We start from the raw sequence: 18989 nt of genomic DNA, 5'->3' as shown, positions 1-18989 counted from the left end.
GGCGGGGACGAGGATTTGTTATTGTTTCAACTGGTGATTGCCGCTTTAAGTTGGAGAGACTGGAAATGTTAGACAAACCGCTGCAAAAGACCAATAAAGTGTTTATAACTAAACGAACATACCCCTACGTTATCTCAAGGTCAAAAGTGCTGATAAAAACGTACTGTAAATTGAATCTATCCATGTCCGTATTGATTTTCCATGTTTGAAATTTCCTTATCACAATTATGGTTTTATCATCACTTACTGGAACACACCTTCAAAAAGGGACTTGTCCTTGATAAATGCTGTATTTGAATTCGAAATCAGATCTGAAGTACATTTTACATTTTTACATTTTAGTCATTTAGCAGACGCTCTTATCCAGAGCGACTTACAGTAGTGAATGCATACATTTTTTTTTGTACTGGCCCCCCGTGGGAAGTACGTACACAAAGCCATATAGTATATATAAAATGTATAATATAATGATATTGGTATTATATTGACATTGATGATACTGCTTTAATTTTGTATTTCATTTAAGTCAAACTAAATCCTTTCATGTCTGACCCACTCATTGGATGAAAAGGAAATGGTTTATGGTCGGGAAATAATAAACGTGACGTCCTTGGCAAAGTTCCACACATGATCACAATAAGGACATTTCTATTATTTTGCAATCTCTTACAGGAACACACCTTCAAACAGGGGCTGGCCATGTTCTGCTGGCATTGAAAATGCTGTATTTGAAATCCTAGTATGGAATTTTTCATCTGAAGTATAAATACAAAATCATTAACCATCAAAGTCCAATGCTGTTTCGTAATTCACAGCACGTGCGTCAGTGAAATCATGCTGGACAGAACAGTACATAAACAGCGGAGAAATCTCCACTCATCACTCCATCACTGGCCTACCTGAGGAAGAGTACCTGAGGAGAACAACAGTGATTTACCTACTACAACAGGTAAGAGTCCTATAGTGTCTGTTCCCGAGTGTCGACTCATTCAACTTGGCTTATTTTCTCTCCCTTTCTCCGTTTAGATGTATGCATTTACTGTGGTGGTGATTAACTTTGAGCTAGATTTTTAAGGTTGTCTTGTGTGGGGAAATACTCTTGTCTAGTGATAGTCTGAAATGATTGTGTATCATTCTCTCTAGTTGATTCTCCAACACGTTCTCTCCCTTTTCATCCAGACAAGCAGCACCACCATCATCACCACCATGAAGGTTCTGATCATCTTTGCACTACTTTGTGTCGCCCTCTCTGCTAGGGCAGCAGCAGGTAAGACAGCCAAATACTCAACAATGTCACTAATACAGCACAGGGTAATTCATTGTTACTGAAAAATGACAATAGTCGTGTTTTTCCCTTTAAGTTCCTGTGGAGAGCGATGCTGTGGCGGTAGAAGAGCCAAAAAGTGCCCCAGGTTTGTAGCTCTAATTATGTTTGTATTGAGAGCAGTAATACAGCCCTGAATCAACTCCTCTTCGAATTCCCAGTTGAATGAAAGTCACATTTATTTCCTTGTTCCGTGTTTCTACAGAGGAGGCTGTTGAGGTTGAGGCTCATACAGCAGAGGAGAAGCTGAGTGACGCCCCAGGTCAGTTCTTCTCTGTGGGCTTTAATCAAGCAGGAGCATCACTGTCTATTGTGGAGCATCACCTCATTTGTGCATCACCTCATTTCCTGATCAATTACAATTACTTCACATTGAAATCTGCTGCAAATACTATTTGTACATATTTGCACGAATTGAGTGTGAGATTGTATTGTGTGTTATGTGCCTCATTTGTTGCTAAATTATATTTGAGGCATTCTGTTTTTCCCGACTTCACATAGGTACGAAACAAACGATTTTAACTACCTGTCACCTATAAAATATACCTATGAAAACAAACATATTTATATAGGATCTATAACTCCCTGACATAGTGATTTGGTGATGGCTAAATAGTACTATTGAGGACTGTTTTATTGTGTGTGCTTTTCCAGAGGAGGAAGTACAGACTGGGGCTGTTGAAGAGGTGGCTGCGGCACCTAAAGGTATATTGACACATTTTATGGTGAATGATGTAAAATAACTATCACTTTTACTGGTTCTACGATTGCGGACTTTTTGTACATCGTGCAATGCGTGGTCACGTAATGAAAGACAAGTGTTTTTTGGTTTTCTGTTAGCAGGGAGGGAAAAAACACCAGTATGACTGGTGAGATCAAAGTTCATACTCCTGTCAATATCAACTCCTTGGTATTACGATGTCAAATAATTGTTGTATTTTATCTTCGTCTTCATAGCGGCACGCAGGTTCTGCCCTGACGGATGGTTCAGCTACCAGTCCAAATGTTACATGTTTGTGAACACTCCTCGGTCCTGGTTCGACGCTGAGGTAATTCATGCACTTCTCAATTTAATATAGGCCTATTTAAAGCGTCTAAAAGCTTGATATAAATTCCTAACTATTTTATTTAACCTTTATTTTATCAGGGGGTCATACTGAGACCGATGTCTCTTTTACAGATGAGCCCTGAATTACATAAATTACAGAAAAACACACATATAAATACAAAATGCAAGCAAAAAGAAAAACACAGTCATAAAAACAAACACATTCATCAGTAATAAGGTTCTCAATCAGCTTTCTGAATTGCCCTAGAGACACCAGAACATCAAATTTAAGAACATGTTGATTATGATTTACCTAACTCAGTGGAGACCAAAGGAATTTCCAGTTAGCCATCCCGAGACCGGGTGTGGTAACTCGTATGTGTAAGGTTTAGTAAGGATGTTAGGTACAGTGGGACTTTTCGTAAAAGGGCTTCAGAAATGAAAACATAGCAATGTAGATAAGCTATATTATGTAGGCCTACTATAATAGCAAAGTATGCTTTTTCAAAATGACTGTGCGTTTGTATGTATATAGACTATTAACATAATTCAAGAGAACAACGTAGTGTATAAAGAGCGGCTAGCACTAAAGCAGCGCAAAATGTCAGATAGGCCTAAAGGTGTTTTTTCCCCTCTCCTCTCCAATGTCGGGTGGTCATGGGCCTTTTTGGCTAATCTTAATTTCCCCTTCTCTCCCCAATCCCCATTCGATTTGAATGTGACTTGTTGGCCTAGGAATAACCTACTCTTTCATGATCAACTATCGAATGAATATAGTCTATAGGCCTAATGGAGTTCCATCTCAGAAAGTTGTTTGCTAATAGCGTAGATAAAACGTAGTAGCTATAGTAATAATGAAAGCGAGAACAAACAATTGCAAGATAGACTAATCGAATAGGAAGTTTAAACAAACCTGGTAGGGCTGCGTGTGTTTAGGCTGCTTGACTAAAGTGTTGGCAAAATTCCTTTCTTATCCAATATTATAAGCCTACACATAGACTGCTGTCCATAAAAGTTGCCGTAGCCTAAACGTTACTTTGACAAGTTAAACGTATAATCTAATATTTTGGATAATATTGTCGGAAGTGTTTATGCATGTCCTTGAATTGCGTAACGGGCAATATAAACCCGCGCAGCATCAATAGCAGGAACAGAAAATAAATGATGAGTCTGTCGGAATTGTCTCACGAACAACTTTATTTTCAATAACTTACAAATTGTGCATTTATATATAAAGTGAACAATAATCAGATAAAACAAATTATTATTTAGCCTATAATATTCTTTATAACACTGAATTGGCTTCGGCTAAAAACCCTATAGGCCGATAATTATCCTTTGGCTATATGCCTTTTGCCTACCTAACTGTAAAAATCCTAAATACAATCAGATAAAACAAATCGATATTTATAACATACTTCATAACACTTTTTACAAAAATAACATTGGCTTTATGCTAAAAACGAATAGGCTTTAGGACATGCATTTTGCCTATCGAACTGTACAAGTACTAAATAAGCCTATAGGCGTACACGTTATAAAATAAATATAGCAGCCTAAATTAAATAAGTAGCCTACGAAAATAACCTAAATTAGTGCAAATAAATAAACAGTGCAAAAAGTCTTTCAAGATTTGACAGAATATTTAGCCTATTCTATAGGTTATGTCTTTCGAATAAGACGTATCTGGATTTGAATAGGCCTAAAGGCTACATTTAAAATTAAATAAAAAAGTGCAATTAGGAACCATTAAGTGTACCTGTCTCACCCCTGCCTCCCCTCTCTGACGTGAATTAGTTACTATGACTGCAAATTGTGCACTTTAAAAATGTCTGTGCGTTTGTGTCTGTATACTGTAATGTCACTATGAGGGAGCTCAACCCTTTTGTTCATGTGCAGGCCTACTGTGTGAGTGTGTACAGGTGTCTCACCCCTCACCTCCCCGCTCTTCTTTCAGGAACACTGCAATGAACTGGGCGCCAGCCTGGCCTCCGCCAGCTCCTCCCCCGAGTATCGTTACCTGCAACAGATAACCAGAACAGCCAACAGAGCCACCGCCTGGATCGGTGGATTCTACCTCCAGGTGAGAGAAAGGGTTGCCTTGAAAACCTCCGCCATCTAAGCATAAGCAGGGCCCCGAGTTTTTCGACATAGTGACCTGACCAGAAACAATTCTTGGTCCCAGAGTTTTCCCCTCCAAGAACAAGAAAAACTCTGTGCCTCAGCATAAGCTTCTGATATTTGAATCATGCCGCTAGGTATGATATCAGATCTGTTAGAGGTAAGGGACAGCAGTGCAGCTTGTGGTGGTTAATTTCTTTACTATCAAATGAGGGGAGACGAACTTATCACTCAAGTCAGAGCTATACTTAAACTAAATATTTATTCACGTATTAATAAGGGGTCAGTACAACACACACACATAAAGTTAATCGATTGAGTGCTCTACGATAATGATGGATGGTCAACGAATCACCCTCAGATGATTTGTTGAGAGCCCCGAGACAAAAGTACAAAGGTCTTTTATAGCCAAGATACACCCCTTTCAACCTACATGATGAACAACAGATGTATGGAATGGGTCACAAGGTTAAGACTAGTATGAAATATACTTATAATTCACAGCAGACAGTATCTGCTGTAAAAACAGTTATCTTTGTGTAGAGACCAGGTCTGGCCCTGGGGTCATCTCTCCCAGGTACTATATAGAACAGAAACATTAACTCATGCTATGGAATGCGGTCTCTTTAGGTTTTATCACCCAAAAGACATCGTAAATCTCCTGTCCATGTTATCTGCCAGAGGCACGCTTTCATTTCACAATAGAGTTATAAGAACCCTCTAGTCTGTTGCAAAAAACAGCCATTTGATGCAATAAAAGTATTATCTTGCAATTTTGCTCTCACAAGCTGTAGCTAAGTCTTATGACTTTTTGTTTACTCAGGGATATTGGATGTGGATCGACCGCTCAGGAATGTATTACACCAACTGGTACAGCCAGAGCACTGCAACCAGCAACTCCTGCATGTACCTGCAATCTGCTGGTAAGACATGAACCTAAAGATGTTCAGCCTGGTCTCATGGACTAGACGTAACATAGTAAATGTAAATCCGGAACACTCAAATTAGAATGATATTACCTGAAAAGTAATGACAGGTAGCCTGGTCCCAGAACTGTATGACGTGTTAAAATATGCCAGATAAGATTTTTGTTTGTCTTTTTGTAGTGGGCCAGGGCTGGAGGAACCTCGGATGTGGCACACAATACCCATTCATCTGCGTGCACAACTATCGCTGTTAGTCAACATTGCGAAGATATTGCTAATTGCTTGACACCTTTTCTAACTGCTTTCAACATGTGCTTTGTTTACTTCTGACTGTAAGTGACTTTAAGTGTTCGCCAAAGGGCTAAATGTGATGCAATTTCAAATGTAATTGCCCATTTATGTACCTAAACCTGTATTGTTTTCACTGTAATAATATTATTTTAAGTACTTTATGACATTGCAAAGGCTAGTACTTTCCGGAAGATGGCAGTATTGTCTACGATAATCTCTGGCTCTTAAAAGGGGCAATATAACAACATGGATATGGTGCTTTTTGTTGACAGCATAAAATGGGATGAGAAAAGGTTTGAGATGACTGAAAGTCTGGAAAATCTTCAATGTATTTATTTAGTCTTTATTGAGCCTGCCTTTGGCTTGGCTAAGGCTGTTAAATCTAGCAAAGGGTGTGGATAGAGGTGTGTTTGGATGGGACATTTGGCACAGAATGTTTTAACGGCCTTATTTGGAGAAGAGGGTTTCCAATAAGCAACGGTAAAAAACGTCGCTTACAAATCAAATTGTATTTGTCACATGCGCCGAATACATGTGTAGTAGACCTTACAGTGACCTTACAGTAGACCTTACAGTGAAATGCTTCCTTATAAGCCCTTAACCAACAGTGCAGTTCAAGAAGAGTTAAGAAAATATGTACCAAATCAACAAAAGTAAAAAAAAGATATAAAAAGTAACACAATAACAACAATAATGAGGCTATATACAGTTACAGTTAGGAAAAATAATTAAAGTATTTACTAAATAAACTGAAGTCAAATTTAAGGGCAACAATAAAATAACAGTAGCAAGGCTATATACAGGGTGTACCAGTACAGAGTCAATGTGTGGGGGCACAGGTTAGTCAAGGTAATTAAGGTAACTCGCGTTTAAGGTCATATGTACATGTAGGTAAAGTGATTATGCGAAGATAATAACAGAGTAGCAGCAGCGTAAAAAGGGGTGGGAGTGGCGGGGGGTCAATACAAATAGTCCAGGTAGCCTTTTGATTATCTGTTCAGCTGTCTTATTGCTTGTGGGTAGAAGCTGTTAAGAAGCCTTTTGGACCTAGACTTGGTGCTCCGGTACTGCTTGCCGTGCGGTAGCAGAGAGAACAGTCTATGACTAGGGTGTCTGGAGTCTTTGGCAATTTTTAGGGCCTTCCTCTGACACCACCTGGTATAGAGGTCCTGGATGGCAGGAAGCTTAACCCCAGTGATGTACTGGGCTGTAGTGCCTTGCGGTCGGAGGCCGAGCAGTTGCCATACTAGGCAGTGATGCAACCAGTCAGGATGCTCTCGATGGTGCAGCGGATCACGTTGTTTTGGTCATTCTATATCTGTGGTAAAAACAATAAACATATATGATGTACTGGAAATTAATCGTTTTACTTTGCACAAGATCTTGAGACTAATACAACCTCCATATAGTTTGTCTGGGGTTAAGATTACTCCAGTGCTCAGTTAATAACTGCTAGCTTGCTAGCCCCGGTCTGCTAACTGCTAGCTTGTTAACCCCGGCCTACTAACTGCTAGCTTATTAGCCCCGGCCTGCTAACTGTCTGAATCGCCATGTCCCCAGCCAGCCCAACCTCTCATTGGACCCATATGATCACTTGGCTACGCATGCTTCTCTCTAATATCAATATGCCTAGTCCATTACTGTCCTGGTTAGTGATTACTGTCTTATTTCACTGTAAAGCCTCTAGGCCTGCTCAATATGCCTTAACCAACCATGTTGTTCCACCTCCTACGTATGTGATGACATCACCTGGTTTAAACATCTCTAGAGACTATATCTCTCTCATCATTACTCAGTGCTTAGGTTTACCTCCAATGTACTCACATCCTACCTTACCTTTGTCTGTACACTATGCCTTGAATCTATGCTATCGTGTCCAGAAACCTGCTCATTTTACTCTCTGTTCCGAACGTGCTAGACGGCCAGTTCATGTAGCCTTGAGCCGTACTCTTATCCTACTTCTCCTCTGTTCCTCTGGTGATGTAGAGGTTAATACAGGTCCTGCAGTGCTTAGCTCCACTCCCACTCCCCAGGTGCTCTCATTTGTTGATTTCTGTAACCGTAAAAGCCTTGGTTTCATGCATGTTAACATTAGAAGCCTACTCCCTAAGTTTGTTTTACTCACTGCTTTAGCACACTCTACTAACCCGGATGTGTTAGCCGTGTCTGAATCCTGGCTTAGGAAAACCACCAAAAACCCTGAAATCTCCATCCCTAATTATAACATTTTCCACCAAGATAGAACTGCCAAAGGGGGTGGTGTTGCAATCTACTGCAGGGATAGCCTGCAGAGTTCTGTCTTACTATCCAGGTCTGTACCCAAACAATTCACCTTTCCATAAACAAGTCTCTCACTGTTGCCACTTGCTATAGACCACCCTCTGCCCCCAGCTGTGCCCTCGACACCATATGTGAATTGATTGCCCCCCATCTATCTTCTGAGCTCGTGCTACTAGGTGACCTAAACTGGGACATGCTTAACACCCCGTCCATCCTACAATCTAAGCTTGATGCCCTCAATCTCACACAAATTATCAATGAACCTACCAGGTACAACCCCAAATCCGTAAACACGGGCACCCTCATAGATATCATCCTAACTAACTCGCCCTCCAAATACACCTCTGCTGTTTTCAATCAAGATCTCAGCGATCACTGCCTCATGGCCTACATCCGTAATGGGTCTGCGATCAAACGACCACCCCTCATCACTGTCAAACGCTCCCCAAAACACTTCTGCGAGCAGGCCTTTCTAATCGACCTGGCCGGGGTATCCTGGATTGACATTGACCTCATCCCGTCAGTAGAGGATGCCTGGTTATTTTTTAAAAGTGCCTTCCTCACCATCTTAAATAAGCATGCCCCATTCAAAACATTTTGAACTAGGAATAGATATAGTCCTTGGTTCACTCCAGACCTGTCTGCCCTTGACCAGCACAAAAACATCCTGTGGCGTTCTGCATTAGCATCGAATAGCACCCGTGATATTCAACTTTTCAGGGAAGTTAGGAACAAATATAAAAAAGGCAGTAAGGAAAGCTAAGGCTAGCTTTTTCAAACAGAAATTTGCATCCTGTAGTACAAACTCAAAAAAGTTCTGGAACACTGTAAAGTCCATGGAGAATAAGAGCACCTCCTCCCAGCTGCCCAATGCTCTGAGGCTAGGAAACACTGTTACCACCGATAAATCCACTATAATTGAGAATTTCAATAAGCATTACTCTACGGCTAACCATGCTTTCCACCTGGCTACCCCTACCCCGGTCAACTGCCCGGCACCCTCCACAGCAACCCGCCCAAGCCCCCACAATTTCTCCTTCACCCAAATCCAGATAGCTGATGTTCTGAAAGAGCTGCAAAATCTGGACCCCTACAAATCAGCAGGGCTAGACAATCTGGACTCTCACTTTCTAAAATTATCTGCCGAAATTGTTGCAACCCCTATTACTAGCCTGTTCAACCTCTCTTTCGTATCGTCTGAGATTCCCAAAGATTGGAAAGCTGCCGCGGTCATCCCCCTCTTCAAAGAGGGTGACACTCTAGACCCAAACTGCTACAGACCTATATCTATCCTACCCTGTCTTTCTAAGGTCTTCAAAAGCCAAGTTAACAAACAGATTACCGACCATTTCGAATCCCACCGTACCTTCTCCGCTATGCAATCTGGATTCAGAGCTGGTTATGGGTGCACCTCAGCCACGCTCAAGGTCCTAAACGAAATCATAACCGCCATCGATAAGAGACATTACTGTGCAGCCGTATTTATCGACCTTGCCAAGGCTTTCGACTCTGTCAATCACCACATTCTTATTGGCAGACTCGACAGCCTTGGTTTCTCAAATGATTGCATCGCCTGGTTCACCAACTACTTCTCTGATAGAGCTCAGTATGTCAAATCGGAGGGCCTGTTGTCCGGACCTCTGGCAGTCTCTATGGGGGTGCCACAGGGTTCAATTCTCGGGCCGACTCTCTTCTCTGTATACATCAATGATGTCGCTCTTGCTCCTGGTGATTCTCTGATCCACCTCTACGCAGACGAAACCATTCTGTATACTTCTGGCCCATCTTTGGCCACTGTGTTAACTAACATCCAGACGAGCTTTAATGCCATACAATTCTCCTTCCGTGGCCTCCAACTGCTCTTAAATGCAAGTCAAACTAAATGCATGCTCTTCAATCGATCACTGCCAGCACCTGCCTGCCCGCCCGTCCAGCATCACTACTCTGGACGGCTCTGAATACGTGGACAACTACAAATATCTAGGTGTCTGGTTAGACTGTAAACTCTCCTTCCAGACTCACATTAAGCATCTCTAGTCCAAAATTAAATCTAGAATCGGCTTCCTATATCGCAACAAAGCATCCTTCACTCATGCTGCCAAACATACCCTCGTAAAACTGACCATCCTACCGATCCTCGACTTCGGCGATGTCATCTATAAAATAGCCTCCAACACTCTACTCAACAAATTGGATGCAGTCTATCACAGTGCCATCTGTTTTGTCACCAAAGCCCCATACACTACCCACCACTGCGACCTGTACGCTCTCGTTGGTTGGCCCTCGCTTCATACTCGTCGCCAAACCCACTGGCTACAGGTTATCTACAAGTCTCTGCTAGGTAAAGCTCCGCATTATCTCAGCTCACTGGTTACCATAGCAGCACCCACTCGTAGCACGCGCTCCAGCAGGTATATCTCACTGGTCACCCCTAAAGCCAATTCCTCCTTTGGTCGCCTTTCCTTCCAGTTCTCTGCTGCCAGTGACTGGAACGAACTGCAAAAATCACTGAAGCTGGAGACTCATATCTCCCTCGCTAGCTTTAAGCACCAGCTGTCAGAGCAGCTCACAGATCACTGCACCTGTGCATAGCCCATCTGTAAACAGCCCATCTATCTACCTCATCCCCATAATGTATTTATTTATTTATTTATCTTGCTCCTTTGCACCCCAGTATCTCTACTTGCACATTCATCTTCTGCACATCTACAATTCCAGTGTTTAATTGCTATATTGTAATTACTTCGCCACCATGGCCTATTTATTGCCTTAACTCCCTTATCTTACCTCGTTTGCACTCACTGTAGATAGACTTTTTGTTTTCTTTTTTTTACTGTATTATTGACTGTATGTTTTGTTTATTCCATGTGTAACTCTGTGTTGCTGTATATGTCGAATTGCTATGCTTTATCTTGGCCAGGTCGCAGTTGCAAATGAGAGCTTGTTCTCAACTAGCCTACCTGGTTAAATAAAGGTGAAATAAAAAATAAATAAAAAATAGCATGATAACATGATAACCAATAACCATAATAAAAAAACATTGATTTACTCAATGTTAAACAATGATTCTGCAAACCATAGGAATAATTCATACGCTTTTCCTCTTTAGCAAGCTGTAGTCAGAGATGACCCAAAATAATATTTATTGCTCAATTTGACTCTGGATAATGCACATTCTTGTCTCCACGCGGTAGGTGGCGCTTTTCTAGCTTTCTGAACGCTGATCGGATGCGTGCGCAAGGACACAGTTATTAAAGATGGCGGCGCATTGACAACATTCCAGGTATTCTTACAAATATTACTACTTCGTGAACAAGCTGGGGACAAAACCGTTTATTAGACGTTTTGAATCTTCATAGCTAACAGTAGTTGTGACCAGGTTTTACAAAAACAATTGTTTAAAATGTCGGTAACGCGTGTTTTGCATCAACGGATAAGCTCTGTCATGGGCATACTAGCCTCAGCTGCTGTGACCGAGATTTGCAAGTTAGTGGACGATTGCTGTGGAGCGTTACGTGTAGAAGTCTCTCAAAGCAAGGAGCAAATCCTATTGCTAGAGAAGCAACTCAGCCTGGCGGAGTCGAGGTACAGGTCGGTGAGTGGCAAAGGGCTGACGCCTGTCACCGGCGACTTACCAATAATCAACAGTTCTTCGGGCGATTCACCCGCGGCGAATGCCGATGACGCGGGCAACGCAGACGAAGACGAAGGTAGGCTACCGATTTTTCTAAATGCCTGTTGTCCGCCTTTGAGCTAATGATTTGCCAATAATTGGTCAAGTTGACCTCTCACTCTCTCTTTTCCAGTTAACAATCTTGAGGTGGACGGTGTCAATGGCAATCAGCATTCTCTGTGGAAAGAGGTATCCACAGTACCAACTGATGAGGCTGGGCCCCCCACACTGACTCCTGGCCGCATAGTCAGTTCCAATGAGAACACTGGGCCCCCTGCAATGACCCCTGACCCCACAGTCACTTCCAGTGACATACCAAGAAAGGTAAGAAACTGTACACATAGTAAAAAAAACATTTGTGGATAGAAATATACTATATATACAAAAGTATGTGGACACCCCTTCAAATTAGTGGATTCGGCTATTTCAGCCACACCATTGTTGACAGGTGTATAAAATCGAGCACACCGCCATGCAATCTCCATAGACACACATTGGCACTGTAATGGCCTTACTGAAAAGCTCATTGACTTTTAACATGGCACCGTCATAGGATGCCACCTTTCCAAGAAGTCAGTTTGTCAAAATTTTGCCCTGCTAGAGCTGCCCCGATCAACTGTCAGTGCTGTTATTGTGAAGTGGAAAAGTCTAGGAGCAACAATGGCTCAGCCGCGAAGTCGTAGTCCACACAAGTTCACAGAAGGGGACCGCTGAAGCGCGTAGAGCGTAAAAATCGTCTGTCCTTGTTTCAACACTCACTACCAAGTACCAACTGCCTCTGGAAGCAACGTCAGCACAATAACTGTTAATCAGAAGCTTCATGAAATGGGTTTCCATGGCAGAGCAGCCACATACAAGCCTAAGATCACCATGCACAGTGCCAAGCGCCGGCTGAAGTGGTGTAAAGCTCGCCGCCATTGGACTCTGGAGCAGTGGAAACTCGTTCTCTGGAGTGATGAATCACACTTCACCATCTGGCAGTCCAAAGGAAGAATCTGCCTGTCCCAATGTGTAGTATTAACTGTAATGTTTGGTGGAAGTGGAATAATGGTCTGGGGCTGTTTTTATAGTGGAAGGCCTGTTATAACAGCAAAGGGGGGGGATCAACTCCAAATGCCCATGATTTTGGGATTAGATGTTAGACGAGCAGGTGTCCACATACTTTTGATAATGTTGTGTAGAGTCGACAGGACATGGCTTTCTGATATATTAATGTAGGAAACAAAGAATTGTCATTTCTATACATAACATTTTGTATCTGCTTGTTGCTGAACTATTGGTCCCCAATTTGGGACCATGTAGAATTTGCATCTATGGATTTTCTGACCATTTCGTCTTTATTTTTGACTATTCAATATTGTCTATGTTTTTCCACAGCAACATATTACCAGTTTCCGAGTTGGCGAATCTCCCAAGATACAACCATGCACCACGTGCTGCTCCCTCTACCACTGCCCCTTCTGCCGACCGTCTGCATTCAAACCCAACGAGTTACACCGGATCATCCCACACATCCAGAGCCACCTGAAAAGTGCCGTTCAGAATGACGGTGAGGGGAACTTTGGAAAACGCAATGTCAGAAAATAACGATTGCCTTGTACTCAGTAATGCTTTGTAGTTGTTCAATTGAGTTGTTCGAATGCCAACCACCCAACATGTGCTAATGTCCTTATACACTTGACTTTTTAAAGTCACTATCTAACCTTCTTTTTTTTTTAATATACTGACTGTTTTATTGTCACCTTTTTCTGTCAGAGTACATCGTCTACAACTGCAAACTGACGTGCAGAGACTACCCTCACTACCACTGCAGCTATTGTGACCATGTTCTCTGCAGAAAAGCGTTGTTTATAGAACATTTCAGAGCTTGCAGAAAGCGGAACGGGACTCAAAGACCTGCCGGTGTCCAAGCTCAATCTCCATCTGTTGCTCCTCCCCTCCAGCAACATCCCTCTCCAGCCCGGAGACCTATCGCCCCTGCAACATCCACACCTGTCCTGCCTCTCACATCTATACCTGCCGTCCCTTCCAGTTCCAGACCTGCCACCCCTCCGAGATTACCAGTCGCTCTTCAAACTCTAAACACAGACACACCTCCAATAGAAAAACCAGATGCTTCTGCCAGTCACAATCCGGTCACACGCCAGGATTCGGAACCCTCCTCGCCCGAAGCGTACAGCTGCCCGCCGACGCCGCAGATTGAGACCGAGAGACCGCAAAGACCTTCTCAAAGGGACGTAGTTCCTGTGCAGACTCAGTGTGACCACTGCGGCATCATCCTGAACAAGAAGAACTTCAAGGTTCACATGAAGAGGAAACACCACGAAGAGTACATCGCTGCAGAGAACGAGGAGGCCCTGAGGAGATACCTGGCCGAATCCAAGATGGACGTGCCACCCTGGTGCCGTGCCACCAAGGTCCAGTGCGATCTCTGCGGAATCAGGCTGAATAAGAAGAATTTCAAGAACCATATGAAGAGGAAACACAAGGTGAACGTGACGGCGTCGGCCTTCCAGGAAGCTTTCGACAGGTGCCTGGGTGAACAAGGCCTGTTGGTGGTCGAGAGCTCGTTTCCCGGCTACACTTATACTAGGACGCAGGAAAGAGGAAGGCGGAGGGAAGAGCGTGACGATGACCTCTTTCCGGACATCGACATGGAAGAAGAACAAAGCGACAGGTTCCCAGACGCCGGCGCGCTACTGGCCCAGGAAACGGACCTGGCGACCCAGCAGTCGCAAGGCGAGAGAGTGCTATCTGGAATGGTACGCTGCCAATGGTTGGGTTTAAAGCGGGTTTAATATGGTTGGGTTTAAAATGGTTGGGCTTATAGGGGAGAGTGGTAGGCCAAATGAAAAGACAATGTCTGATTATGTCACAGATTCAATACAACTCAGAGATCAGTACTCTAGAACCTAGCTATTCACTCACCTCTTCTTTATTCCCAGAATCCCCAGAGGTACCATGGTCTGGGTAAACCTCATCTCCTGGAGGTAAGTAACAGTACCTGTAGATTTATCTCACCTAGAACTGGCAGAAAATCACTTTCCTTCTTTCCTAATATCAGATTTAAATCAAAGTTTATTTGTCACGTGCGCCGAATACAAAAGGTGTAGACCTTACAGTGAAATGCTTACTTACAGGCTCTAACCAATATTGCAAAAAAGGTATTAGGTGAACAATAGGTAAGTAAAGAAATAAAACAACAGTAAAAAGACAGGCTATATACAGTAGCAAGGCTATAAAAGTAGCGAGGCTACATGCAGACACTGGTTAGTCTGACTGATTTAAGTTGTATGTACATGTCGATATGTTTAAAGTGACTATGCATTATATGATGAACAGAGAGTAGCAGTAGCGTAAAAGAGGGGTTGGTGGGTGGGACACAATGCAGATAGCCCGGTTAGCCAAACCGCTGACTCTTTGTTTTTGATTCTCCATACATGATGCAACTGAAAATAACGTTTAGATTACCATTCATATAATAAATATACTTATGTTATGTTGATTCCTCACGAATCTAGAACCAAAACAATACCATGATTTGGGGTATATTCACAATGTAATCTATACAAGGGTTCTTAATTATGATTTAAGATACAAATGTCAACAATCCTTCCTCCAAAGGACACTAATATAGATTTAATTGAGTGAAAATCCCCCAAATTATAATTTTTGGCTCTAGTTTTGTGAGGAATCACCCATAAATGCCTTCTAAAGTTTGACATGTAGCCTACCTAGTGACTTTCCTGGCCTCTTTTATATACAACACCACTGCTGTAGGAACCGAATGTTCAACAACAAACACTTGACCAAAATAGGCAGCTAAAACACTGGAACCATTGAATTGATTCACTTTCTTGCAGCTTCCTCTTGAGTCGCTGGTGTGGATCTTCCGGGACGTGCTGCGTGTGGATGGGAAGAGAGGCTACTGGAACCTGTCTCTGGTCTGCAGAACCTTCAATGCCATCCTGACAAATGAAATCATCAGGAAGTACTCCACAGGGAAGGTCAGTATCGACAACAACATGCGTCTAAAAAAAAAAAGCATATGGTAAACGGGCAAGAACAAAAAAGAATCATTCATTCAGTGTCATGCAGTGTTCTGAGGACAATTTCATGTACCATATGTTTCCCCAAAAATCTTTCCAGATAAAGGAACGTGTCTGACAATCTGTTCTGTGTTTAATTTCCAGAGATCTGATCCTGAACCCCAGTAGTTACTGAAAGGAGAAGCCAGTACATTGAGGTTACAGGTTACTGTGAATGGCATAATATGCTTACTGCATACACACCTATTACTAATGTTATTACTACCAATGTTTATTTTTTATTTACAACGTTCTCATTTATTGTAAAAACAAAAAGCAAAATGTTATTTAGTTGTTTTGCTATCGCTGAGGACTATCTGAAATCCCATTGGCTATTTTATCCATTCTATTTTCAGATTTTGTGTATCTTTCTGCTCTTACATTGTTCAGAGTTAGAGTGCGTTCTCAGTGCAGTGCTTCAGTTTGGAGACTACTAACCCTTAGCCTACTCATCAAATTACTTACTTTTATTTGAAGGAATGTATTTATTCCTTTATAATTCAGTTGTATGCTGATTTTGTATTTTTGTACTTGAACTAAATAGTAAAATAATTTTTGGATGACAGTGTGTGTTTGATTTAATTCACAACAGGCTGATTTTTAAAACATTTGATTCATTTTTAGTAGGAGCAACATACAATATGATTCAGCAGCAGGTGGCAATGTTGGAACATAAGTCGTGTGTGTAAGCTACCTTTATTTTGAAAAGCCAACCTTTATTTCGAAAAAATTATCCAGGAAGTAGCCGAAAAATGTTTGTTTATGGAAAAATAGTCTAACGTCTATGGTCTTAACTGTGTAGTCTCAAGACGTTGGCTGAACACTTCATTTAAAATTACTATAACATAAGTGTTTAACATTGACATTGTGCAAAGGACATGTACGATACAGTCGCCTTTAACGCTCAGCTAGCCTCCATCGTCGAGGTTTTGGCGAATGCAGCCGTTGCCGAAATCTGCAAACTTGTAGATGACGGACATGCTGCCTTACGTTTGGAAATTTCCCATAGCCAGAGGGAAATCGATAACCTGCGGAGGAAGTTGCTGCTGACAAAATTCTCTCGACGGAGCGCTGAGAAATTCGGAAACCTTCGACACACTCTAAGCAGGCGGGACATAGATCTTGTTGCCCGGGCAAGAGGGAGCTTCCAAGGAAAGTCAACAGGCAGACTTGGATATTGTAGTTTTTTTTAACCATGTTTGAAAACGTACAAAATAATGGGTAATGTATAATATATGTTTCTCTTTTCTGGTGCAGTGGAGAATCGCTGTGCCGACCGTAAAGGGGGACATTTTACGCAGGATGCCACCAACTGGAGAGACGCAGGACGCACAGCGACAGACAAGGATGGGGGCATGCCGGTCAGTTGTCATAGACACGGCCAAATGTATTCGTTTTTTCATATTTCAAATGGTGGTGGGGATATTTTTCTCATAAATTGTTTCTGATGAATACAAAACAGATGGCAGATATGCAAGAGGTGCCTCTTATCAAAATGGAGGACCTTGACACCAGCAGAACAGAAGGTGTTTTTGTTCAACTTATCAAGTCCATACAATTTACACTTTATGTTCAGTAAAGCCTTCAATGTTTATTGCCGTATTTGATTAACTTCTTAGTCATTATTCATAACCAATAAATAAGGCAAAGAAGAATCAGTCTCCACTAAAGGAAGCTGATCTTGTGCTTTATGTTGACCCATTTCAGAGATTGTCCAACTGGTCAGTGAGAGCAGTGAGAAGATTGTGCCAGAACCAGGTTCTTCATCATCTACTGAAACCACAGACCTTCTGGACCAGCAGGGCAACAGACACAAAGCTCCAGACACCTCACTCAATATAGAACCTGAAAACCAGATGTTCCAGCATCCAGCATCACAATACAACAGAGCAAGACAGGACCATCAGGTTGCTGAGGGTGTGACCTGGGAAACTGACCATAAACCCATAGAATACAGCCTGTCCCATTGGACAGAGAACCAAGAGACTGACAACCGAACTGTGAATGCTCCTCACAATGCAGGGCCAGACTCCAAAAGGCTGTGTGAACATCCAGAGAGGAGAGGGGTGTCTGGTAACTCTGGGGTCTGCATGTCTGCTTTGGGCTCTCTGGACTGGGTGTCTGATGTGGTGCTGGTGGACTCAGTTCCCATTAAAGTGGAGGCAGATATGAGTTCAGAATGGAGCATAACTGGCCAAGAGGCGACATCTGGAGATGTCTGTTCAGATGGCAGGCAGCTTGTGGACAACAGAGGAAGAGGGGGAATGGAATCTGGACAGACAAAGTGTCCCCCTGACACTCAACATGCAGAGCAAGGGAGAACTGTAGGACCAAGGTCCAAGATTCCAGATTTCAATGGACTGTCCACCCAAAACAGCTTTTCATCCCCAAGGGTAACTCTCCACCAGGTTCCCCAAAGAAGGAAGCCAGCCAACTTCCCGAATTTCAACGGAGACTCCACTTCTTCATTGAAAGGCATAGAAAAGCAGCCACAACAGCTGACGTCTCACTCCACCAAGAGGCAGCTCCGGTGCAGCCTCTGTGGAAAGCTCTTCCCCAAGCCGGCGTACCTGCAGAGGCACATGCGGGTCCATACGGGGGAGAAACCGTACGGCTGCAGCCACTGCACCAAGCGCTTCTCCCACAGCCACCAGCTGAAGATGCATGAGAGGGTGCACACCGGAGAGAAACCGTTTCAATGTGTCTACTGCGGGAAGTGCTTCACCCAGTCCAGCCACATGAAGAAGCACCACCTCGTCCACACTGGTGGCAGGCCACATGACGCTGTGCTGCCCTGAGTGTTCCAGGGTGAAGTTTTCCCTAGGTACAGATCTAGGATCAGCTTCCTCTTCTCCAATCCTAACCTTAAACATTTGTCCTAAAAAAAATTCTGAACTGCCCCAAGATCAGCATCTAGGGGCAACTTCACAATAATGATAGGCAGGGCCAGGAGTTTTCCCTCACCACGTGACCAGACCAGGGAAAAATTCCTGGCCCTAGTTGTAAGGGGAATGGCTCCACACTACTGGGGTTTTCCTATGAAGACTGGGTCCATGTGTTTTTGTATTGTTTTATTGGAAGTATTTAAGTTTTCTTGTTTTTTAATCAACAAACACAACAATCCACATTCACAGATGTGGCAGATATAAAAAAATAAACGAACAACAAATTTGCAGCAGCACTATCCGTGAACTTATTAGCTATTTCCAGCTTTAGCTGAGACAACGAGCAAATAACT

At 42.7% G+C, this 18989-nt stretch overlaps 3 protein-coding genes across 3 annotated transcripts; all 3 read left to right on the top strand.

Moving 5' to 3' along the window:
* Nucleotides 1-740: 740 nt before the first annotated feature.
* LOC106592508 (ladderlectin) lies at nt 741-7067 on the top strand. Its single transcript, XM_045722951.1, has 9 exons — nt 741-949; nt 1180-1267; nt 1362-1412; nt 1530-1586; nt 1979-2029; nt 2282-2373; nt 4330-4455; nt 5317-5416; nt 5600-7067. The coding sequence occupies exons 2-9, from the start codon at nt 1207-1209 to the stop codon at nt 5671-5673; spliced, it is 612 nt and encodes a 203-aa protein (XP_045578907.1). The 5' UTR covers nt 741-949; nt 1180-1206; the 3' UTR covers nt 5674-7067.
* Nucleotides 7068-11253: 4186 nt separating this feature from the next.
* Nucleotides 11254-16311, top strand: ma7d1 (MAP7 domain-containing protein 1). Its single transcript, NM_001140050.1, is given in 7 exon segments — nt 11254-11700; nt 11797-11987; nt 13041-13212; nt 13419-14425; nt 14609-14653; nt 15527-15670; nt 15857-16311. Coding segments are annotated over 7 exon segments (1890 nt in total). The 5' UTR covers nt 11254-11393; the 3' UTR covers nt 15881-16311.
* Nucleotides 16312-16332: 21 nt separating this feature from the next.
* LOC106610379 (zinc finger and BTB domain-containing protein 6) lies at nt 16333-18926 on the top strand. Its single transcript, XM_014209709.2, has 4 exons — nt 16333-16903; nt 17009-17112; nt 17214-17277; nt 17459-18926. Exons 1-4 carry the CDS (start codon nt 16630-16632, stop codon nt 18547-18549), a joined length of 1533 nt encoding a protein of 510 aa, XP_014065184.2. The 5' UTR covers nt 16333-16629; the 3' UTR covers nt 18550-18926.
* The last annotated feature ends 63 nt before the right edge of the window (nt 18927-18989 follow it).

Source organism: Salmo salar, chromosome ssa08 (genome assembly GCF_905237065.1).
Source record: "Salmo salar chromosome ssa08, Ssal_v3.1, whole genome shotgun sequence".
Taxonomy (NCBI): domain Eukaryota; kingdom Metazoa; phylum Chordata; class Actinopteri; order Salmoniformes; family Salmonidae; genus Salmo; species Salmo salar.
Note: the sequence above shows the minus strand (reverse complement) of the source record. Positions and strands in the feature narration are given on the sequence as shown.